At 62.4% G+C, this 23,256-nt stretch overlaps 1 protein-coding gene across 3 annotated transcripts in view; it reads left to right on the top strand.

Moving 5' to 3' along the window:
- Positions 1 to 20,548, top strand: part of ACOX3 (acyl-CoA oxidase 3, pristanoyl) — a 42,125-nt gene extending 21,577 nt beyond the window's left edge. Inside the window, exons 10-18 of one of the 3 annotated variants that reach the window (XM_027072341.2) lie at positions 354 to 476; positions 1,964 to 2,084; positions 4,319 to 4,441; positions 4,621 to 4,734; positions 9,655 to 9,770; positions 14,014 to 14,188; positions 15,236 to 15,303; positions 17,441 to 17,527; positions 20,079 to 20,548. In XM_027072341.2, the coding sequence (XP_026928142.1) occupies positions 354 to 476; positions 1,964 to 2,084; positions 4,319 to 4,441; positions 4,621 to 4,734; positions 9,655 to 9,770; positions 14,014 to 14,188; positions 15,236 to 15,303; positions 17,441 to 17,527; positions 20,079 to 20,198 (1,047 nt within the window). In that variant the 3' untranslated portion in view covers positions 20,199 to 20,548. Of the gene's footprint in view, positions 1 to 353; positions 477 to 1,963; positions 2,085 to 4,318; positions 4,442 to 4,620; positions 4,735 to 9,654; positions 9,771 to 14,013; positions 14,189 to 15,235; positions 15,304 to 17,383; positions 17,528 to 20,078 lie in introns of all 3 variants that reach the window. The other 2 variants (XM_027072300.2, XM_053217653.1) reach the window with 2 other exon arrangements.
- The last annotated feature ends 2,708 nt before the right edge of the window (positions 20,549 to 23,256 follow it).

The raw sequence follows: 23,256 nt of genomic DNA, 5'->3' as shown, positions 1-23,256 counted from the left end.
ACAAGCGATCACCTGTGCAGCCCGGCGGGGCGGGGGGGGGCCGATAGTCACCCTCCCAGTGGTCCCGTTGGTGAGACCCCTGAGCCTGCTACACAAAGAGCACCTTTGAGTGAGGCTGAGTTGGGTTCCCTACGAGTGGGCGGGGGGCGCTGGGTTCCCTACGAGGCGGGGGTGCGTTTTCTGAGGAGGAGTTGGTTCCCTACGAAGGGAGGGGTGCTGTCTCTGCCCGGGGGGGGGGGGGAGGCTCTCCGCCAAGGGGGTGGGTTCAGGAGGAGGAGGGTGTTGTCTGCGAGCGGGGGCGGGCTCTGTGGGAGGACCGTGCCGTGTTAACGTGAGCGTCTCGTCGATTTTAGCGATGGCGCCTCCTTCCCTACCTGGCGGCTGCGTATGCCTTAGACCACTTTTCCAAATGGCTCTTCCTGAACCTGGCGGAGTTTCAGCAAGGCCTCATGGGAACGGACCGCAGCACCAGGCAGGTGAGAGGCGATTCTCTTTTCTCCGTGGTGTCGAACCTCGTTAGCCGTCGCCGAGGTTGAACGGCACACGTCAACCCGTCTTCCCGAACGACATCTGTCCGTCCGTGGCGGCCTCGTGGGGCGAACGTGAGGCGTGTCCTTAGCCGTGCCCCGCCCCCCTGCTCGGGACCCCCAGAATCCTCGCTGTGGTGTGGACCGTTCGGGTGTGCGTCCGTATTCCTGCTCCTCGAGGACGGGCTGACGTGACTCCTAATTCCAGTCCGTGAGCTCAGCTGGCCTTCTGCTTTTGAAAACGTGATGAGTTTGCACAATCCACGATACCGGCCCCTCAGTAGATTTCACGGCTCCGATCCTTTCGTAAACAATCCTGCAAAGGCTAAATCCAGCTGACTGGATTTGAATGGACAGTCAAGGGTTTATGCCAGATTTGAGCGTCCGCTGAGCTCAGGCACTGTGTCGAGTCATCCTTGGCTGATTCCTGTGTAAACGGTTTACGACGGACTTTCCATAGCCCCTCACGTCGCCTCCCGGGCACGAGTGAAATGTGAATCACGAGAAAACAGGTTTGAAAACAGGTCAGAAATCTTGCCGATCGGTGCGAAGTCCAACACCCTAAAAAGCCTGTATCAAATTAGCACGTTTTGGAACATTCAGCGTAAACATCCGGGAGTCGGGAGGCGGCCAGCAGGGTGCGCTGCTCGGCAAAGCACAGGCCCTGGGAGCACGGGGATGAGTCACTGAAGCTTCTGCAGCTGACGTTGGACTCGTCCCGTTCGTAACGTTCTAAAGAGTACTCACGCTTTATTCTTTCCGAAACCCAGCGGTTTAACCGACGCACGGCAGGGCCTGGGAGTGGCCCTGACGTTTTCAAGTTGAAAACATTGGCAAAACGGACCATCTCATTTAGCGGGGGTGCGTGTTCATCTCTCTTGTTTCTGTGAGCCGTCAGGTAGAAGGAAAGGGTGAGACCCGCCCCGAGACGCTGGCCGGGACACCCTTACAGAGACGACTGTGGCTCCCTGTCACCCATGCTGTCTCCTGCGCCCCGGGCCCGCCCGCCCCTCTCCTCAGAGGGGCGCGCCCTCCCCACCCCACCTTCGGTTCTTCCTTCCTCCGCAAGTGCTCCGTTTCAGGTTCACGAGCTTCCCGGGAAGTGAGCCGTGATGGACTCCTTGCTTCTGTGCTTTGCGTCTGTGATCACCCTTATGCCCCTGGCGTCTATTTGCTGCACAGAGCCCCGGTCCATCTGCTCGTTGCCATGGAACTGTCTGTACCACAGTGTAGCCACTCGGAGGTGAACCCCCCTTTTCAGGTTAAGGTGGTTTTTGTTTTTTCCTTTCTCCCGCAGCTGTCGCGTGTCTTAGATTAGACTAGAGGGGACGTGAGCCTTCGATGCTAGGGGCGAACTGACCTCTGACCTCTGGTCATCTCTTGATGAAAAGAGGTCAGCCTCTTTTCATCTCTTCTTGTCGATTTCCTCTCCCAAGGCAGAGCTCGGACGTGAGATCCACGCCTTGGTGTCGGGCAGCAAGCCCCTGGCTTCGTGGACCGCACAGCGGGGAATTCAGGAATGCCGAGAGGCGTGCGGAGGACACGGCTATCTGGCGGGTAGGTCTCGAGAGGCGTGACCGTTTCCCGTCCGTAGCCCTCCTTTTGACTCAAGGGGTCCGCAGACTGCAGCCAGGCGCCCAAAGTCAGCCACTGCCGGTTTTTGCGAATAAAGTTTTATCGGCACGTGGCCACACCCATCCGTCCATGGGTTTTCTGTTGCCGCATTCGCACGACGAACGGAGTCGAGTCGTCTGCGTCGAGCCTGAGCTCAGGCTCAGCGTCTGGCCTTTTCCAGAGCAAGTTTGCTGACCCCCTGGCCTAGACACATCCCTGCGCTCTCCGAGGCCTCATGTCGCCACGTCTGAGGAGAGACGCTGTGAAGGGCCCGCCGACAACCAGAGCACAAAGCACGTGATCCGCTCGTTGAGTCGTAACTTTCTGGAGACTGACCTGGCAGGAAACTAGCAGCACGTTTTGTTCTGGTGAAAAATTCTCAAACATAGGAAAAGAGAGTTTTTCTTGGCATCGGCTGTCGTTTGGGCAGCTGCTGTGGGGTAAGGAGAGCAGGCAGCCGACAGCCTCCGACCAGCTCCTGCCCTGCCAGTCACGAGCCGCGCGGCCACGGGCCCGCCAGCTAGCCTCGCTGTGCCTCAGTTTCCTCACCTACGAACCAGGGTCGACAGAAGCGTGCCGCGACACGGGCACGTGCGGTGCTTATGTGAGTTAATACACGTAAAGTGGTTGGCACCGTGTCGGGCCTGTGGCACGTGGCCGGGGGCCACGTCACCGTTAGAACTTGCAGTACCTCGCAGATGCCATGATCATTTGTGAGCTTCCCGTGTGCCACTCTGAAATAATTAAAAAAAAAAAATTAACGATTATTCATTTTTTTGAGAGAGAGAGACAGAGCGTGTGCAGGGGAGGGGCAGAGAGAGAGGGAGACACAGAATCCGAAGCGGGCTCCAGGCTCCGAGCTGTCGGCACAGAGCCCCATGCGGGGCTCGAACTCACCGCGAGATCGTGACCTGAGCTGAAGTCAGACGCTTAACCGACTGAGCCACCCAGGCGTCCCCTGTTCTGCAATAATTGACGGGTAACATCCAGTTACTCCCAGAAGGCCATGCGCCTCCCAAACAGCAGAACGCGGCAGCCTTGTTTCAGCGGATACCTTCAGAAGCGTTGCAGGCTCTTGCCGAGCTCGAGCATGTCAGTGACGGGCTGTGGATAATCACGTGCTCCCGGCGAGGATCTGTCCCGTTCCTTGTCACGTGGGAGGCCCTCGGCCGTCCCTCGGCTGCCTCCGCCTCCCCCTTCCCTGCTGACGAACAGGCGACCGTGGCTGTGCCGTGTCACTCACCCATGTTGTCCTCTGTGCAGCATTCTGTAGTTTCTGTCGTTACGACTCCTGGAGTCCCTGTAAACAGTTGGCCGTGTTGGGCCATAAGTGGGATAATGAACTTGAACGTGCAGCAGTGCAGACGACAAGAAACTCCTGTGTCCGTGTCCTGTGTGTAAACGCCAGGCCGCAATGGGCGAGACCCGACTCAGCGGGGCAGATGTCACGGGCCCTGTCTAGGTTTAATAGCAATTGCAAGTTATTTCTCCGTGGCCTCGCCCGACTGTTTCTGTAGGGAGGTCTCTCTACGGCCTGGGGCACCAAGTCGGGGGAAAACGATCAGGGTGGCACAGGTGACCACAAGCCCGGCGGCAGCTACAGAACCTCATGCGCCCTCTCTGGCCCTGTTCCCAGCAGCGTGTGAGCCTGGGAGGCCCCCGCTTTTCCCTCTGGCTCCTCCCGGCCCAGCCTGGCCTGTGGAGAACATTCTCCGTCGGAGGACGGAGACCCAGACAGGAGGGTCTGGAAAGCGTACCTTGTAAAACAGGCAGAGGAACGAAGTCCCGTGGTTGGCGGGAGAGACAACAAAAAAAGGCTGAGCGTTGTCTTCTGATACCTGACGTTTCTTGTGTAAAAAAATGCCACGGGGTGGGCAGCTCCCCTGAGGGGCCCGTGCCTGTCAGCCACCCTCGCGAGGCCCGCGGTCAGCAGGGGAGAGGGAGACGCGGGCGACGCCGGGCATTTCTCGAGCGCCGCGCCGTGGACGTCGGGGGCCTGGCCGCGTGGCTGTGTGTGTCCCCTTAAAGGCAGAGCGGCCAGGCTGGGAGGTGGAGACCCGGCTGGGGAGGAGCGGGGCCTCGGCGGCCTCGGAGCGCGGTGTCTCGGTCGGGCGGGGGGATGGTGGCAGTACTGTCCCGCGAGTGCAGGAAGTGATGAAGTGTGTGGTCCGTTGCAGTGAACCGCCTGGGCGACCTCAGGAACGAGAACGACCCCAACTGCACGTACGAAGGGGACAACAACGTCCTGCTGCAGCAGACCAGCGGCTACTTGCTGGGCCTGCTGGAGCTCCGCCTCCAGGGTAAGACCCCGCCCCTGCTGGTGCAGCTGGGCCGTCTGGGCCCCGCCGGGCCAGCTCATCCACCCGTGTCTGCAGGAAGGACGTGTGTCCTCAGGCAGTGACTCACCACCTTCCGGTGGGGGGGGTGGTCAGCGAGGCAGGACGGCGTCCGTCACTCCGGGTCCTGGGTGTGCTTGTAGGTGGCGCTCGCCTTGAGAGCCCTCTGGGGACCGTGGACTTTCTGGAAGCCTATCCCGACATCCTCGACCAGAGGTTCTCGTGCCCCAGTGTCGCCGGCTGCTTGGAGTCGTCAGGTGAGCACGCTCTCTCCCCATCTCCCTCCCCTCGTGATCCTGGGGGGCACACCGTACCGCAGTGGGGGGCTTTGGTAGGGCCTGCAGGCGGCTGGTCGGTTCCCGTGTTCACCCAGCACCTCCCCGGCCCGACTCCTGAGTCGGGTGCTGCCTCCCCCTCTGAGGGCGAAGACGGAGAGGCTCTGGGTTCCTGCCTCGCTGGGCAGCTGGGCTCCTGCCCGCCGGCCGCCCCTGTGACTGAGCCGTCTTCACAGGAAGCTGGGGCCCTTTTGCTCAGGGCCTTTGCACGTGCCGGCCACACTGGCATCACCTCCGCGGCCCCCGCTCTGCCGTGTGCTCACCCCCCTCGGCCTCTGCACAGGCTCAGCGGCCGTGACCATTGGTGCCCGTGCTCGTCTTGTGTGGCCGTGACAGCCTGGCTGGGGGGCAGAGCCGGCCGCGACCGGGTTCCTGCTCTCACGCGGCATTATGGTCCAATAGGGACGGGCCTGTGCAAAGGAGCAGGGGCTCTGCATGGCAGGGGCCCACACACTGGGCTCGACTGCCCAGGACAGCCCGTCTGAGATCTCAGTGACACGGGCGGGGTGGCCATGGGGTGGGGGGGGGATGTGCCCAGCGGAGCGTGTGCGTTGATCCAGGGCTGGGGGAAACACGGGACTCTGGAGAAGAGAGCGGCTGACTGACGGGTCTGTGTGTGCGCCGTGATGACTCACTCTGAAACGTCCCTCTGGGGCGAAGGCCGCTCTGTCCGCCATGGGAACACGGCAACACGAGAGAAGATGGGTGTCCCGGACGGGGCGGTGGCGGTGCTGGTGGGGGGCAGTGTGGGGCGGAGCGGCTCTGGTCGCGTCCCCGCTCTGTCCGGTCCCCTCCGCGTCCCCACGCTCCCCCGGCGCCCAGGCCCAGGAAGGTCCAGCGGCGCGTCCGTGGTCTCCGCGCCGAGCCCGGGTCAGGCCCGGCCTGTTGTGCTCCGAGGCCCAGCACCAGCCCCCAGAAGCCCCCGGAGGAGACTGCCACAGGAACAGGGCTGGAACTCGTGGCCGGGCCTGCGCCTCCCGCGGGGCCCCGCTCAGCTTTTTGTCAAGTCCCGTGTCAGACACGCGGCACTCGAAGCCACAGCAGAAACGCCACTGGTCTCACCGTCGTCCGACCCACGAGCACCGAACGCACCTGCTTCATTCCTCCCGGAAACGCCGGTTTCCACGCCCTCGCGGACTGCCTCTGTGGGCTGGCGGCGAGGCGGACCTCGGAGCACGCGTCCTGGGGGCCGGGCAGGAGCCGCTCTTCCTCTGAGCCTCCCGGGACCTGGAAGTGCAGCCCACCCGCCGGGAGAGCGAGGGGGCGCCCGGCCGCCTGGGTCTGCTCCGGCCCTGCCCGCCTCGGCCCGCTGGCCACGCCCGGGGCAATAGCGGCACCCGCCTCTCCAGGTTCTTCTCTTTTCTTAAACGTTTATTTATTTTTGAGATGGAGAGCGAGCGGGGAGGGGCAGAGAGAGAGGGAGAGAGAGAATCCGGAGCGGGCTCTGCACGGTCAGCGCGCAGAGCCTGGCTCGGGGCTCAAACCCGGGAACCGTAAGGTCATGACCTGAGCCAGAATCAAGAGCCGGACACGTAGCCAACTCTTAACCCAGCAGCCGCAGGGGGAAAGGCAACTTCTTCCAGAAGCACAGGCGTCCCCGGGTGGGCAGGGACAGGCTCTCGTGGGGACGCTGGGCACCGTGCTCCTGCCGTGCTTGCGTTCGGGACCCGTCGGCCACTGCGGTAAACGCAGCCACGCGTGGCTCTGGCCTCCCCAGACTCACTGCGAGATGCCCTTTGTTCCCCCGACCGCTGTCAGCTGAGCGCCTGCGGCGTGGGAGGAGGGCAGCTGCACCAGGAGACCCCAGAGTGAGCGTCCCCTGGGGCCCGGGGGCCGCTGGGTCCTCTGGGTACAGGACCTGCTGCCCGCCTGCCCGCCCGCCTGCCCGCCCGCCAGGGACCGAGAGCCCGAGACATCGCAGCAGCTGCGGGTGCTGGAACCGGCCGCACACTGTCCGCTTGGCCCTGCGGGGCACGCACTGCTCACGTCTCCCTAGAGGAGGCTGGGCCGGGTGGTCCCGGCCGGCCCAGCCCACGTCAACAGCCGGGGCAAGAGTAGGACCCAGGCCGGCTGGCTTCCCAGCTGGCTCTCCTCCATCGTCATCCAGGAAGCTTCTGCCCTAACCGCTTGATTTCTCATCGGTCGCCACGTTCTGTCACGGCTTTCCGGACAGTAAGTGACCTACAGGTCTCCGTCTGCCCTTGTACACACGGTGGGACACGCTTGAAGATCGATTTCAGATGATGGCAGAGCTCCCCAGCCCAGCGTTGCTACAGAACGCGCCGGAAAATAACCTAATGCCTCTTGCGACATCAACGCCACCAGAATTTTTCCCCAGAAACCGTCACCCGTCGTGAAACCAGATGGAACACAAGCGGTCTGCCAGCTGCGTGACGTCCCCAGGACTCCGCGTGGGTTCCCCCCCACCGCCCCTCGCGGACACCGAAACCCGAGGCAGCACCTGCGAACCCGCAGCAGGACACGTGCCCGGACAGAGTCGTGTTTTCCCTGTGACTGCCTTGGCCTGCGTTTTCAGGAGGAAACAATGCAGCTGAAGTTCCTTTGGCGACAGCGCCCGACCCCGAATGCCGATGCTCCTCTCCGCACACGGAGGAGGCAGCGTGCGGCGCGTGGCCGGCCCCTTGTCATCACATCCCACACGTGGGCCCTGGCTTGCGTCGGCTGCGTCCTTGGTAAAGAGTACGTGAAATCTTCCTGACCCTCAAGCTCTGTAGGACCAGGACACGAGACCCTTCGATGCAGAAGCAGCCTGCCGGGAAGGCGCAGAGGGTTTCCTTCAGGGGCGGGCGGGGTTCCCGGCTCTGCCTTCCGCATCTCCCCGCTTCCTCTGACCTGCAGGCCAGCGTGTGTGCCGAGGACGGGTTTCGCAGATGTCCCGGCGCCTCTGAGGACCTGTGCTGCCACCTGACACGAGGCCTGGTTCTTTCCTTTCCTTGGCCGATCTGCACACCAGGCAGCTTCTGACGGCCGTGTGCACACCAGGCAGAGGCTCACCTACCACCCGTTCAGCGGGTTCCGGGCCGCAGTCACGGAGCTCAGGCTCTGGAGTCCACGAGACCTACGGCTGGGCACTTGGCCTCTCCGAGCCTCAGTTTCCCCTGCAGTACACAGTCGTCCCCACGCTGCTCTGGGTGGGGCCTGGCCCACGGTGCGCTCTCACTGGGGGCCGCCGCTCCAAGCCCTCCCTCGGGAGGGACGGAGCAGGGAGAACTCGGCTGTCTCCCCGGCGGCAGGCTCCGCGGGGGGTCTTGCGGGTTTAGAGGAGGAGCACCGGGTGCGGGGGCATGGACGGAGAGCAGGCCACACCCAGACCCTGCCACGCCAGCCCGGGGGCTGGTGCCAGTCGGCCGAGCCTTGCTTTCTGGGCGCACCGAGGTTGGGGCCCCACCCTGGAAGGGGGGATCGGCCAGGAAACGGGGGTCTAGCAGAGGCAGTGTCGGGGGAGGCAGAGAGGTGGTTGGAAGGTGGCTGGCCGGCCCAGAGGGGCTTGCTGGACCGAGGGCTGGGTGAGAACAAAGCCCCCGGGGGGAGGGGAGGGGAGGGGTGATGACACGGGGGGGTTCTGGTGTCACTCGTGGAGCCAAGTGCCCGGCGGGTATGTCCAGATGCCCCGGGACCAGGGGGTGGGGCAGGGCTGCGCTCGCTGCAGAGGCTGGGGGTGGGAGGTCCTTCCTGCCTCTCCCAGCCTCCAGGGCCCCCAGCGCTCCTGGGCTCATGGTCGCATCACTCCGTGTCTCCTCCATGCCCTATGGCCCCCCCATATGTGTATCTCCCCTCTGACCCCATAGGACACTTGTTGGATTTAGGGCCCACACTCTCCAGGGGAGTCTCTAGAATCCTTAGCTGCTCACGTCTGCCTTTTCCCAAGAAAGACACTTGCAGGCTTCGCGTCAGGACGTGAGCGTGTCTTTTGGGGGCCCCCGCGGAGCCCCCACACCTGGCCGGACTCTGGCACGGGCTCGAGGAGGCCCCAGAGGAACCGGGGCCGCCGTGTGCGCTCGGCGTGTGAGCTTTGTCTCGGCCCCGTGAGTGAGTTTATTTGTTCTTTCACGGACCTCTCAGTTGTGCTGAGACAGTCGAGTGTCCGCGGCAGGGCCCCGGCGAGTGCCGCCTGCCTTCCCCGGGAGTGGGCTGTGTGACGCAGGAGGAATCCCCAGGACCCTTCGCCCAGGCTTTGGGGCCGGACCCAGCGTGGCCAGGTCCCTGTGGTCCCTTCTGGGGGCCCCGCGCCGAGGGCAACCGCTGAGCAGAAGGGCTCCCGGGCCAGGGGGCGCCCTGCGGCCTTCCCTCTTCCGGCCCCTCCCAGCACGTGCCTGTCTGTCTACACTCTGTGGTGGCACCTCCTTTCTTGCCTAGAGCTCCTTGGGAGGAAGGCGCGTAGGCTGAGGCCCCGGGAGGGCCAGCGAGAAGCCCCCGCTCAGCTGCCCGCTAGTCCCAGGGAGACCAAGGGCCGTGCTGGCCAGTGAACAGACACCCCTTCCTCCCGCCACTTGCCCGCCATCTGCCGCGAAGCCGTCCTCTCGTCCGTGCAGATCCGTAGTGACACTGAGGCGATGCGCCCTGTCTCGTCACCCAGAACTTGCCGCCAACCCAAAGTGGCTTTGTGGCCCCATGGCCTCAGTCGGAGCCAGAACGTGCCCTCCTGGTGCCTGTCCCAGCCTGAGGCCGTGCCGTCCCAGTGCCTCCGTGTCCGTGAACCGGGCCCGCCTCGCACTCTCGCCACGAAGATCACTGTGCACCCTCTGCCCCTCCCGCCCGCGTAAGTGCTCTGCACACGTGGGTGCTCTATCGCTACTTTCTCTTCTGTGTCTTGTCTTGAAGTCCCGCTGGCGGCATACGAGTGGCTGGTCTGTTACCTGCTCCGAGAGAGTGTGCAGAAGGTAAACCAAGAGAAGAGATCAGGAATCAGTGACTTTGAAGCAAGAAACAACAGTCAGGTATGCTTGTTCTTAAAATTGCTTTTTGAATTTGCTTTGGATTTCTGTGCTGCCCTGTCCCCGTAAGCTGAATGTCCTGCTGGTGGCCGGCCAGGCCCTCCTGCCCCTGTGCCCTCAGGTGCACGACCTGTCTGCACCCTAGTTTGCTGCAGGGACCTTGCTGGATTGTGGGTGTCGTGTTTAAAGTGCTCAGTGTCCTCGGGGCGCCTGGGTGGCTCAGTCGGTTGAGCGTCCCACTTCAGCTCAGGTCATGATGTTGTGGTTTGTGGGTTCGAGCCCCGCGTCGGGCTCTGTGCTGCAGCTCGGAGCCTGAAGCCTGCTTCGGATTCTGTGTCCCCTTCTCTCTCTGCTCCTTCCCCACTCATGCTCTGTCTCTCTCTCTCAAAAATAAACATTCAAAAAAAATTAACAAAACAAACAAAGTGCTCAGTGTCCAGAGCTGTCACTATTGGAGCTGGGACACTGGGCTCTGGGGCCAGGCACCAGCCCTGGTCCCTCCCAGCCGACCAGCGACAGCTTGGTGACTCACGTGAGGTCCCACCGGCCCTGCACTTGGTTGCTCTCAGGTCATTACTGCCCTTCTCAAGGAGCCTTGGGTCCCAGGGTGCCTTTGGTTCTCGTGTTCGGTCAGGGCCAGCTCCTGGGTTCCGGAATCCACGGTATGGAGGCAGCCTGCTCTAACACGCCTCCTGGCGTCAGGAGCTGGCCCGTCATGACCCAGGGTATTGTTGGGGAGGCCATGGATGAAGGAAACAAGAAGTCTCTAGAACTGATGGCGTCCCCTCTCCTTGGTCTCACTTCGTGAGGCTCTGCGTCGAGAACTCGGCGTCCTCATCCGCGCATCTGCAGATGCCCCCGCCCCTTCCCGTTACACTGGGACGGCGGCTTCCGCGCTCGGGTGGACGCGGCCAGAAGCAAAGCGGGTGGTGTCTCCCGGGACCTGCCGCACACACCTGCCCAGGTGTGGAGCTCAGGGAACAGGATGGCGTCTTGATTGGAAAGGCCTGGAAGAGTAGACCCAGGTCGGCCCCAGGGCCTCAAGGAAGCGAATTCAGCAGGTGGCTGCAGTTAGCAAACTGTAGCTCGTGTCACAATGACCAAAACTGGGGGGCAGGGAAAGGATCCTTGTGGAACGGCTGGGGCCACGGCAGGCTTAGTCTTTTGGACAGCGACGGCAGCACGTTAGCTTGTCCCGCGTCCCTCCGTTCTCTGCATGTCAGGCCGTCACTGTTGACATGGAACAGGTCCTCCATTTCTGGAGGGGAGGAGGGTACAAAAGGCACCTCCGTCCGGATGCCAGAGCGCTTCCCCGGGGGTGGCGGTGGGTCTCCGTGCTGTCCCTCCGCCCCTGTGCCCGACACCCTGGCGGCGGGCCCCGAGCAGGGGCGCAGCTGTTTTAGAAATACTTCACCCTTAGACCTTCACCGAAGGACCTCGTAGCAGCATTTCAGTGAGCGGCATGGCTGAAAAGGACGGAGAGGCCAGCTGGCCCAGCCTGGGTTCTGGGTCCAGCAGAGGGGGGGTGCCTGGGGAGAGCTGCTGAGCTGACCGGCACTCAGAAGCTGGGGTGTAGCACGGGGAGCAGCCGTGAGGCCTGGAAGAGAGGTGATGGCCCAGGAGCAGTCTGCATTTTCCGCACCTGGTCTGGATCACGGAGCATTTTAAGAGCGAGCACTGGCTCGTTTCCGACAGCCGAGAGCTCTCACGGCCAGGGCTGGGCGTCCGTGTGTCCCAGAGAAGATGCCGTCTCTTCCCGTGTCATGACTGGAGCAGCAGGACGGCGTGAGAAGAACGTGTCCGAGAACGCTGATGCAGCCTGGGCGTGGGACCAGCCTTAAGACAGGAAACCCAGAAGCTGTAGAAAAAACCCGTCAGATCAGACTACGTCAACTTTCACTATTTCTATAAACAGAGATCAGGAGACAGACCGCAGACTGGGGAGGCACGTACAGCGTGACCCACAGACAGCGTCCCCGTGAGGGAAAGGGCTCCCGGGAGGGGACCCAGCCGCTGGCCCAAGGCAGCAGGCACGACAGTTGCTTAACCTGAACCGGGGCCACGCGGGTCGAAGGACAGTGACCGGCGGGTCACGGAGGGAGCGAACCTGCTGTGCCCTTGGGGGCAGACGCCGGCTGCTCTCGTGTCGTCCCAGCACGAGCTTGCCGGGACTCGGCGGGGGAGGCCGCCAGAGACCGCGGACGTTCTGCTAACCTGCCACCTGCCCGCTCGCAGTAGGCTCTCGAATAGCTGCGTTTATTGCCTCTTTGGGCCGAGTAATCCCCTCCCGGGCTCAAAGTGAGAAAACGTGAACAGGTGGGCTGCAGAGACCCCCTCCCGGAGCCGTCTGCCTCGCAAACGCAGATGAGCTTTCCTCCCCCGGCCACACACGGGCTCCTCGCATATTCTCGTCTCGTGCCGGCCTCTCTGATGCGTAAGGAAATCGAGGCCAAGAGAAATGCCCTGGCTCAGCTGTGCCGACGTCCACACCGGGACAGGTAGGAGTTAGTTTTGTGCCGGAAGTATCCGTCGCTCGTTAATGTGCAGATGTCCTCAGTGATCAGAGCACAGCAGAAATGAATACCTGGACCCCGATTGGTTTATACGTCGTGGGGGTAGGGGTGGGGCTCGGGGGAGAGGGGAGCCCGGCACGGGGGACACTGAGGAGAGGGGACAGGGCTGGGGGCAGGGGCCACCCCTCCTGACCCTGCACGTGTGACCGGCCCTGCCTCTGAGTGCTCGCTCTCTGCAAACGGGGTCCCAGGTCCATTGCTGCGTAGTGACAGGTGGCCCTCGGCCACATCGGGTCCGAGGTGTGCCTCATCAGACTCCCAAAGGGGACGGTTAAACAGCACGGCGCTGGGGGGTCAGAGGACCGCTTGGAAGCTGAACAGCAGAGCTGTGGCCCCACCGCACGCCCCTGGCTAGTGGAGGTTGGGGGAGCAGGGGCTCCATCCGGACCCGTCCAGAGGCAAGGGGCCCCCCACAGTGTGGACACGTGGGCAGACAGTTCTCGGTGGGACGGGGCCTGTCCTGTGCTCTGTGTGGTGCTCCACAGTGCCCCCACCTCTACCCACGAAGATGTCAACACCGCCCCTGAGTTTTGAGAACCGGAGATGTGTCTGAGGTGGCAGACGTCCCTGGGGGCAGACTCAAGCGAGCAGAGGGCCCCTGACGTTGAGTGCAGCGGTCCTCGGGGGGTCTGGGGCCGCAGCCAACGGAAGCAGACCTGCCCTCTGGCCCACCGAGTCTCAGAGGCCACAGGCCTCTCCCCCTGGGCCGCGCCTCCCTCACACAGGCGTCCTGCCTCCCCAGCCATCTGGACCTAGCACGTGCGGCCCCCACATCGTGGGCTCCACAGCCGTCATTGCGCAGATTCTCAGGTGACGCGCGGAGTGGCCGACGCCCAGCCAGCGGAGCCGTCCCGCGTAGACGCGGCCCCCCCCCCCCCCCCGCCCCCGAGGCTGCCGTGCGAAGGCGCCACCTGCTGGTTATAACAGGTCAGGTGATGCCAGTGCAGTTTTTCGGGTTAAAAAAAATCCGGTCGGATGATCGAGTGCAGATGGAGAAAGAAAAGCTGACGAGCAAAGCTAACAATGACCGGCAGGTACTTCGGATGCTGGGTAAAAAAGGAGACACCGGGACCAGAGGTCTGCAGTGACCTCCTGCTTTCACAGACCCAGCCAGTGTCAGCACCGTGCCCGCAGATGAGACCCGGCCGGGGGCGGCCCCACGCCTTGGCCGCCCGTCAGCCGTCCCCGAACTTCCGGACAGATGTGTGAGTGGGATGGAGAATCGGTTTCCTCAGCAGCCCGGGAGAGGGGGCACAGCGTCACCCCGAGGGGCTGGCCCGGGTCACCCGGCGACTTCTCCGCGGCTCCGGGCGCGGAAGGGGACCCACGGCGTGCCCTCGTGCCTCCTGGGGGCGCAGTTGTGGCTGTGTGCTCCAGACGGGGCTGCTGACGCCGGCTTTCCCGAGGCCTCGGAGAGCATAAATGCCAGCTTCGAGCTGGGCATTCTGGCGTGCGGGCCTGTCCGCAGCGCTCCCGCTGGGGCGTTGCTCACGCCGTGTAGCCCCTCCGTGCACCGCCTCACCTGCTGTCGTCGTCCCCGGGTCTGGATGTGCGCCGGAGCTCAGACCTTCGTCTGTGCTCCCGAGGGTTTCTTCCACCAGAAACCGCTGTGACGGGAGCCCCGGCCGCCCGCTCACGGGGGTCGGTGGCCCCGGGCCGTGCTCTGTTTTAAGGTGTACCGCTGCCGTTCCCTGGCCCTGGCGTTCCTGGAGCTCACGGTGGTGCGGACGTTCCACGAGTACGTGCACCAGCCCAGCGTGCCGCCCCCGCTGCGGGCCGTGCTCCGGCGGCTCAGTGCTCTCTACGCCCTGTGGTCCCTGAACCAGCACACGGCCCTGCTCTACCGAGGTGAGGCCCTGCGGCCGCCCCTGAGCCCGCCTCCCCGCCCTGTCGCGCCCCGTCCCGCCCCGGAGTGCAGCCTGTTCTGTCCGGGAGGCTTTGGCTCCTCGTCCTGAGCGGTCCTCACAGGCTGTGTGAGCCTGTGGGCAGATGAGGAGCTCCAGCCCCGTGGCAAGAAAAGTGGCATCAGGACGATGTTGCCGACGTAGTTTCGCTTTCACTCAGGGTCCCTTTGAAGTCCGCTTCCAGTTCAGAGAATATTCCAGAAGGCCCACGTTAGCCAGACAGGGAGTTGGTTACCCACCCCTCGAGTCCCATAGGTCCTACATAGACACAAGCCCAGGCTGCTGGGAGGCACCCTCAGGAACGCCCAGCCTGTGGACCCAGGAGGGCAGCCTGGAGGAGGTGGTGTGTGGGCTGATTCCCGGGAGATTGGTGAACATGGGGCAAGCCTGAGCTTCTCAACTGTTTTCATTATTGTCCTTCCAAGGAGAGACTTTAGACCTTTTTCCCCAGTCTCCCTCCGGACACGTTAATGCTGTGTCTGTAAGTGTCCTGTGCGTGCATCCGGCCTGGCCAGGAGTCAGCCTGTGTGCCCTACTCCCCTTGCCAAGAACCAGGTTCCCCCTCGGGGCTGGTGTTGCCCCCGGAGGCCACGAGAGCTCAGGCGAGGCTAGCAGAGGGGAGGGCGGTTCAAACGGGGTGCGGCAGGTGCAAGGCAGGAGACCGCGTGCTTTACGACACAACTCCCAGTGACGGGCAGTTTCCATCACAAAAGGCAAAGAAGAGATTCTGCAGCAAATGCGCTCTCAAATGCACAGGCCGCATGCTTGGGCCCACTAGACGCCACCGCTGGCCGCGGCCTCCAGGCGCATGCGCAGTGATGGGACAGGGACGTGGGAGCCCTGGCCCCGGCCAGCGTGTTCCTGGGAAAGGGCTGCAGCCGGGCCTGGGTGGCAGGGAGCCCTCCTGCGGCGGGGGCGGGGCGGGGCGCCCGGAGGGGCCCATGTGGCCGCAGGGCGCCCGTGCCCAGTGTGACCCGCCCTCTGCTTACAGGTGGCTACTTTTCTGGTGAGCAGGCGGGTAAAATGATCGAGGACGCCATCCTGGCCCTGTGCGCACAGGTGAGTCGCGATCACCCTCCTGTGATTCACCCGCGTTCCAGGTAACCACTGCCTGGTGACACACACACACGAGCGTGCGTGCGACTTTGGGCCAGAATGGGAAAATATGCCCGTGTCAAAAATGTTAGGCAAAGAGTGATTTTCAGGGAGCGTCTTAGAATCCAGACTCTGTAATACGCTGTTTTACAGCTACCTTGGTAATTCTTTTTTCGAGCCTTCCAAGGTACTCGGTGGCCAGCTTAAATTCATTTCGTGGCTTATTTACTTCTTTATTTAGGTACTTAGTGCACAGGAGCGAGTGGGGAAGGGGCAGGGAGAGGGAGAGAGAGGATCCCAAGCAGGTTCCGTGCTGTCAGCGCATCGCGGAGCCCGACCTGGGGCTCGATCCCGCGAACCATGAGCTCGTGACCTGAACCGTAATCAGGAGTCGGACGCCTAACCGAGCCGCCCAGGTGCCTCGTTATTTCTTTGTGTATTGTACTCTTTGACCTTTGTCATCCAGAAAGGTCAGGTGGGTCCAGCCCCCGCTTTATGTTCGTGTGGCACCACGTCCAGTGGGAACGTCTACGGGGGTGGACGTGTCCTGGGGCCGTGCTGTCCCTTGTGATCACCACAGCCCCGTGGGCGGCTGGCAGGTGAAAGTGTGCCCGGTGTGGCTGAGGGTGTCTGTCCTTACTTTGAACCAATTTGCAGTTAAAGGGCCACACGTGCTGGTGCTGCCCTGTCGGGCCCCCGCAGGTAGCTGCGTCCTCTGTCTTCCTGACGTTGGGCAGTTAAGTCAAGGCCCTGCCAGCATTTTATCAGACGTCTCAATGGCCGGTGACGGGCCACCTCATTTGTCCCCTCTCCGTGCTCGGAGCTGATGTAGTTCCAGGTGACCCCTCTCCCCGGACCCCTCGTGAGTGTGGTCCCTCTGCCTCCTGGTTTCTGGATCAGCGTCTGTGGCCACGTTTACTGTTCCTCGAGCAGAACCAGCGACCACAGGGATTTCCTGTGTGGGCTCCGCGGGGGCCAGCTGCCGTTCACAAAGAGCGCGGCGGGTGTTCCTCTGCTCTCAAACAGCTGAGCCCCCCGAGCCCCCCGCCCGGTGACCGTGACCCCCGCAGGCCAGCTGGTCACGTGCACGGTGTGCAGCCGACGCCTCGTCTCCCTCCACCGCCTGGCAGGGCCAGGTCCCCATTCTCGCTCGGGGAGGCCCGGGTCAGGCAGGCGGAGGGGCGCCAGCCCCGCCCGGTGGTTCACGTGGGCATCGTGGGCGGGTGTGCGGCCTCGGCCGAGGTGCGCGGTGAGACGGAGGCCCCACGCACGGCCCCCGAGCCGGACCGTTTCCTTGTCTGGACCAGGGGGTCGCTCCGCGGACGGCTCCAGGCTTGTTCATCCGAGGCCCGAGGGGCAGAGGGCACGCAGCCGCGGGGCAGACGGGCGGGGGCGCTAAAGAGCAGCCTCTGAGCCCCGCGGGTGTTCTCCTTTCCTCTGCTTCGCGGACTCCGTTGTTCGCGCTGGCCGCCTGCTTGCCTCCATCGCAGAGGCTGCCCCACTCCAGGGCTCCGGTCAGTGCAGCCGGGACACTTCACGGTTATTTTGGGGAAGAAACGCTTCTGCATTTCAAGAGAGTTCTTGGGAGGCTCCTCACATAAGTTCCACGTGTCCCAGTGAAAGGTGACTTGCACGAGGGGAGAGTCATAAAAGCGCTGTGCACCGGCAGCCTTCGTGGGACAGCCTTCCCGGGCCCCCATAAACACCTTCCCCGTCACATTTTTTCCGGACATACTTTCCTCTGCTGCGGCGGCAGCTGCCCAGATGGGTCAGGATTCAGACACAAATCTCGGAGGACGGCTGCCAGTTAGCGAGCCTGCAGGACGCTTTTACGAGGGGCCCCTACCTTACTGAAAAGCAGTTAACACGCTGGAAGTCTTGAGTGATTAGCAACGTGGTGAAAATATTCAGACGCGCCCCCGGGGGATCTGTAGTCCAGGCCAACGAAAAGATAATGCGTTACTGGCCGAGCCGCGCGCGCGCCTGCTGTGGTCAGCGTTGCTAGCGGGTCGTGGCAACAGGCGGCCCGGGCTCTGTTTCTTAGGGGTCGCCATGGAGATTTGCAGGGGTTGCCAGGCATACGGACTTTGTTTCCCAACAGCTGAAAGACGACGCCGTTGCCCTGGTGGACGTGATCGCCCCTCCCGACTTTATCCTGGACTCACCGATTGGCAGAGCCGACGGCGAGGTGAGCGCAGCTGTCCCCCTGCGGCCCGGCGGGAACCGCCGTGTGTCCGAGCGCGAGCGGGGGCTGCTCCGGGGGCCGGCGGTGGCTGTGGCAGAGCCCGAGATGCTGACGTGGGCCCGGAGCGCCCTGGCGCCTTCTGGGGACTTGTCACGCTCGGGCGGCGGTGGAGGGAGCGGCCGGGAGATGTCTGGGGTGACTTAGCCATCCTGCCCCCCCAGCCCGCCTTCCTCTGAGATGGGGGCGGCCGCACCACCTTCGTCGGCCCGGGGCGCCGGGTCAGCACAGGCCCTCGTGCGGCCCTCACGCTCACACCCCCGGGGGCCTGTTGCCGTGCTGGCTCCTGACCCCTTCTGGCCACCGGGCGCTCACCCCTCGTTCCTTCACTTCCCGGCAGCCCCCCTCGGCTCCCCGATCTGTCCTGTCGCGCCGTGCTGCAGGATGATTTCTTAAAGTGATCTCGTCGGGCTGCTCTTCTGTTGAGCCCTCATACCGGAAACTGCAGGCACGGCCCTTCCCACACCCCCAGCCTGGCGGCCTGACCTCTGCCTGGTTCTCCGAGGTCGTTTTATGCCGTGCTCCTCCGGCCCTCTGGACTCCAGCCTCACCATCCCTCTCTGTTGTGGTGTGTGAGCTTTCCCACCCCAGGGCCTTTGTACCTGCTGTTCCTGGACCACTTCCATTCATTGGGTCCAAGCAGAATGCCCCCTCTCAGGTCTTCTCTGGCTCCAACCAAAGTGCCCCCACCCCCAGGCGTGTGCCCCACCTTGTCCTGCCCTGTGATCCTTGTGCTTGTTACTGAGCCAGCTCATAACCCTGTGTGCTGGCTGATGCTCACAGGTCTGTTCAGCACCTCCCAGCACTGCGCTATCAACAGGCGGCCCCGTGTTTGCCCCTGTGTTACCGCGGGGACGTTTCAGTGTGTTAAAGTCACTTACCTGAGGTCTTGCGGCTGTGAGCAGTGGAATAGGAATGACTCCCGCCTGACCCCCGGCCCCCAAGACCATGTGTTTTCTGTGGGGACACGTGCCGCTGACCCAGGCTCTGTTTCGATGGAAATCGGACAAAAGGGGACAGCACCCCTGCACGTGTGCTCAGGGGAACGCTGGACTCGGTTCTTTGCAAGATCACATCCGGGAAAGGGGCACGGCCCAGGCCACGCGTGGGGTTGGGATGGTGCACTGGGCCCCGGGGTGGGCAGGACAGAAGTCCCCCGTTGACTCAGGCTGGCAGGGGACAGTGGCCCCCCATGGAGGCCTGCGGTCCTCGCGCTGCAGGGTTGGGCGTCTGGCCCCCTCCCACACGGTGCATGTCGCACGCCCATCGTGCCGGGGAGAAACCCACCCTCCGGAGAAGCCAGGTGGCCTGCCCACAGCTGCCCCACCAGGGGCAACGGAGCCAGGGTTTGGGGACAGATCTACCGTTTGGAGAGGAGGCAGGAGGCCGAAATGGGTCCCCGGTGTGGCCAGGGCCCCCTCAGGCGCACGGAGGAGGACGTGCCGACAAGGCCACGGGAGAGGGCTGGCCCGGGCCCGTGGGGGGCGCGTGAAGAGGAGACACGGCAGGGGCGGTGGCGTCACGGAGCGCGGGGACGTGGCCGCCCCCGGGGCCCCGAGCACAGGGGGGCGTTGGCGCTCACAGAAGGCGCCAGTGCGGCTGGCCCACTCGAGCCCGTGCGGCTGCCCTGCAGAGGCAGCCAGGCTGACGGGCAGGAGAGCGACCGGTGCCCGGGGGCACGTCCCGCGGTGTGGGGACTCCACGGTGGGAACCAGAGCCGACCCGAGGCTCACCTGTCGGGGTGGTTTCTGTGGCGCACACCTTAGCCAGGTGCTGCCACGTGAGACGTTCGTCTTGAGTGAACGAACACAGCCGCCAGAGGTTATTAGAGACGATCGTTAAGCGAAGCCCAAAGCTCCAAGCGGCCACGGAGCCCGTCACCAGGCGAGCCCGAGTGTGTGTGTCTGGGAGGGGGCAGAGCGCAGTGTCGGAGGCACATTGCAGGTGATTCTCCCAAGTAAAATCTGTCGATCCCAGCCAGGCACAGCGTAGGCCCCTTCCTTGTCTCCGCGGGCTGGAGGTCAGCCTGGGAGCCCGGTTTGGGGTGGGCGAGGGACCAGCCACCAGCTCCCGCGACACTCACGGCCTTTCGTCCGGGATGGCAGCCGCTCTCCTCGTCCCGCGGGGCTGCCCAACGGGAGGCAGTTGAGCGTGGAGGTCCCGGAGGAGGCGGCAAGCCGGACAGAGGGGGACAGCGCACGCCGGGCTCCTGCCCCGCCGGCAGCTGCGTGGGGACAGGGCACATCAGGGCCGAGGGCTAGCTCACGCTTGCAGAGTCTGGGCAGGAGGCGTGAGGAGCCGTCCTCGTAAACGCGTTCTACCCTTTGCTTTCGGTTAGAGACAAAGATTTGCGTGAATTAGATCCCCTTAAAGTTTTCTAAAAGGTGACAGAACGTCCTGTGTTTTCAGCAAAAGCTAACGAGGGGGTTTGCGTCTGCCCCCTCGGCCGTCCTCAGGAAACTTGCATGTTGTTCACGCGTGTGCTCCTTGTTCGCAGCTCTATAAAAACCTCTGGACCGCCGTCCTTCAGGAGGGCCAAGTGCTGGAGCGGGCATCTTGGTGGGCAGAGTTTTCTGCCAGTAAGACCCACGTGGAAAGTCTGAAGTCGAGGCTGTAGGCGCACTGGCTCGCTCAGCTGAGTCTGAGTGAGCTCATCCAGCTGATGAGGACATTGACCTCAAATGCTGGTTCCGGAAGATACTGGAAATGGCTGCCGCCTTCTGAACACTCGTCTGACGGTCCTGTGCCCGTCCCGTCTCCCGACCTCACTGGGAGGGCTCAGCCCCGGAGCGTGGGCCGGACGAGGCCGCCAGCCGCTCATTATTAAGAGGTTCTCTGGTCGGATGACCTTTTGCATTCTGATTTTTCTACAAAGCTCTGCTTCACTGAACGCTTAATGATGCCAGCGTGATGCTTTTTGTTAACTAATGTGACTTTATCAGGTGATTAAATTGTATTTTAATCATACCCAGATGACGTAGTGTTACATGTTTAAGGAGAAGAAAATCTATTTCATGGCTTCTTTATGCGAACATAGAAGTTTCCATCAAGGAAGTGTTTCCAAAGAAAAAAGATGCGTGACACCGGTCTGGTCAGTTTCAAGTCCTGACCCGCCGGCCGCGTGCACGTTGCTGTCTAGTGGTCTGCTGCTCGGGGCGGGGGGGGGGGGGGGGGGGGGGTGATCCGTGGCACAGTCAGCCAGCGGCTCGGAGCTCCGCATGCCGCGCGTGAGTGCGAGCTCCTTCCGGCGGGGGCCAGGTCAGAGGTTGCCAGACACCCACCCGGTCACTTTGTGTCCCGGCTCCAGGTGACGGGCTTGGGGGCCCTTCTCCGTTTCGGGGGTCTGCCCCTTGGCTCGAGCGCAGCAGGCCCACGTGACCCAGGCGCCCGCGGAGCACAGGTGGTACCAAGCGGACGAGGACGGAGTCTTACCTTCCCAAACAGCCCAGAGTGGCCCTGAGCTCTGTTTCCAGCTTCGGAAACCCCCTGGGTGGTGACCCTGACTTCTCAAGCCTCAGCCCCACTCCCCGAGCCCCCAGGGCAGCCAGGAGCACATCAGTGGGTAACAGGGGCAGCTTCCGATGAGCACTTACTGCGTGCAGGGACTTTGCTGTGCCCACCTCCTTGGACCCTCAGACGACCGTGTGAGGGGAGTCGTGTTACCGTGCCCGCTGACCCCCAAACGCCTAAATCACCGCCATGAGCCAAACAGTCAGGAAGTGCGGGGTGGCCCGGGCACGAGGTCCCCTGCATGGCCGTCCCAACATCGTTGGCCCAGCACGGGGCTGGCACGGAGCAGGCGCTCACTAGAATCGGTGTCCTGGTTTTAAGCAGGAAGCAATCCAATGGCACCCGAATTTAATATGCCTCCCGGCGGGCGGTGGGTGGTTTTTGCCAGCAGCCCCAAAGGGGTCGTCCGGGTCGAGGGTGCTGCGTCTAAGGGCACCACACATTGGCTCTTGGTGTCACATGTGCAGCTTCTCTGAGGATTTGCTGTCACGTCCGTCCATCAGGAATGTCTTTGTCCCTGAAGCACGGCAGCTGGCACGTCATACAGACTGGAAATCCGGCCGTGCGGCCGACATGTGGCCCTTGGGCACTGGGAACCGTCAAAGAAAACAACTCCACTCTCAGAGATAACCCCTGGCCATGTGTTCATTTACTCTGGGGCCAGAGGGCAAAGGATTCGGTCCCTCGTGGTCCTGATTGGCCGGATCGGCCCCCGCCACTCCGAGGCACGAACGTTGACGGACTTGTGCCCACCTCTTGGGGCCTGGTGGGTGGTTCATCCCTGGGGCGCCCCATTCCCGAGGCCCCCCTCTGTGTCTGCACTCGCCCGTGTGCGTGTGATTCCCCTAACAGAAACGGGGTCATCCTCTTGCCGCACTCCCTTTCCCGCTTAAAGCCACACCTCGGGCATTCCCCTATCCAGCAGCACGAAGGTTCAAGTCCACAAGCCTCCTGAGGGACGCGGACGTTAGGGCTTCTGCTCCGAGCGGCTCCGTGCACGGGTCCGCCCCTGGAGGCCGGCTCGCTGGGACCAGCGCCTTGAGGGTGGGGTTTGTGAGTCCCAGATGGTGGCGCCAGGGTGGACAAGCATAGGGTGAGAGCCAGGCGGGGCCAGATCGCCTGGGCGGATCCCCGTGTGTCCCTGGTGAAACCGCACGCACCAAAGTCTGCCAGTTCTGCGGTTTGTCGGCATTGACATGGGCTGATGCAGAAGCAGACACAGGCCTGGCCCGCACGCGGCACCTGGGGTGCGGGGTGTCTCTGTTACCACACTGCTCCCTCGCCCCTCCCTGCAGTGTCCTGGTTCCAGTCTGAGAGGTAAGGAGCCCTGACACCTCCTGGGCAGGTGCACCCTTCTCTGCCCCCCGCTGAGGCTGCACGGGTCTTTTCATCCATTTAGAGACTGTTTCTATGTGTTCTGTGATGACTGTCCCTGCTTGGTTTTTTTGCCTAACGGAGCCTTTCGATTTTACGATATTTTGTTGGTTTTAAACGTACTTTTTACATATTAAGGACGGTAAGCCTGAGCATATACGTATGGTCTATATGACTCTTCCTTATTTATCATCTGCCTTTTAATTAATTTTTTCTTTCTGCTTTAACATGATGTTTAAAATAAAATTTGAAATCTTATGTACATAAAACTAAGAATCTTTTCTGCCCCGGCCTTTGAGGTCATGCTTGGAAAGTTCTCTCCCACACCAAGATTGTTGCTATTTTCATTTATTTTTCTCAGTGTGCGTCACAGTATTTAACTGACCAGGAAGTCACTTGGAGGTACGGTGTGAGGTGGGGATCCAGGCTAGCTGGCCCCTTGCATGGACCAACCAGAACGGCCACTTGGATCAAATGCCAGAATCGTGGATGTTCCAGGGCCTATTTCTGCCTTTTTCTAGTTTATTGCCTTTTCCGACGTCAGCTCCTCCCGTTTCTGTTCTTGTGGCTTTCGTACTTTTCAGTATCCTTTGGAGCAGGTAAAGCCGTGTTGCTCATTTTCTTAAGTATGCACATTTTAATTTTGGTATCGTTTTGTCCTTGCGAGCTCTCCCTTCCCCAGATTAATGAACCATTCTTTGGAATTCGGGGGTTTTGTTTAATTTATAGATCACTATCAGGAGAATTTATATCTATATGGCGAGTAGTCTTCCCAGCTAAGACCATTTTTT

This window comes from Acinonyx jubatus, chromosome B1 (genome assembly GCF_027475565.1).
Source record: "Acinonyx jubatus isolate Ajub_Pintada_27869175 chromosome B1, VMU_Ajub_asm_v1.0, whole genome shotgun sequence".
Taxonomy (NCBI): domain Eukaryota; kingdom Metazoa; phylum Chordata; class Mammalia; order Carnivora; family Felidae; genus Acinonyx; species Acinonyx jubatus.
Note: the sequence above shows the minus strand (reverse complement) of the source record. Positions and strands in the feature narration are given on the sequence as shown.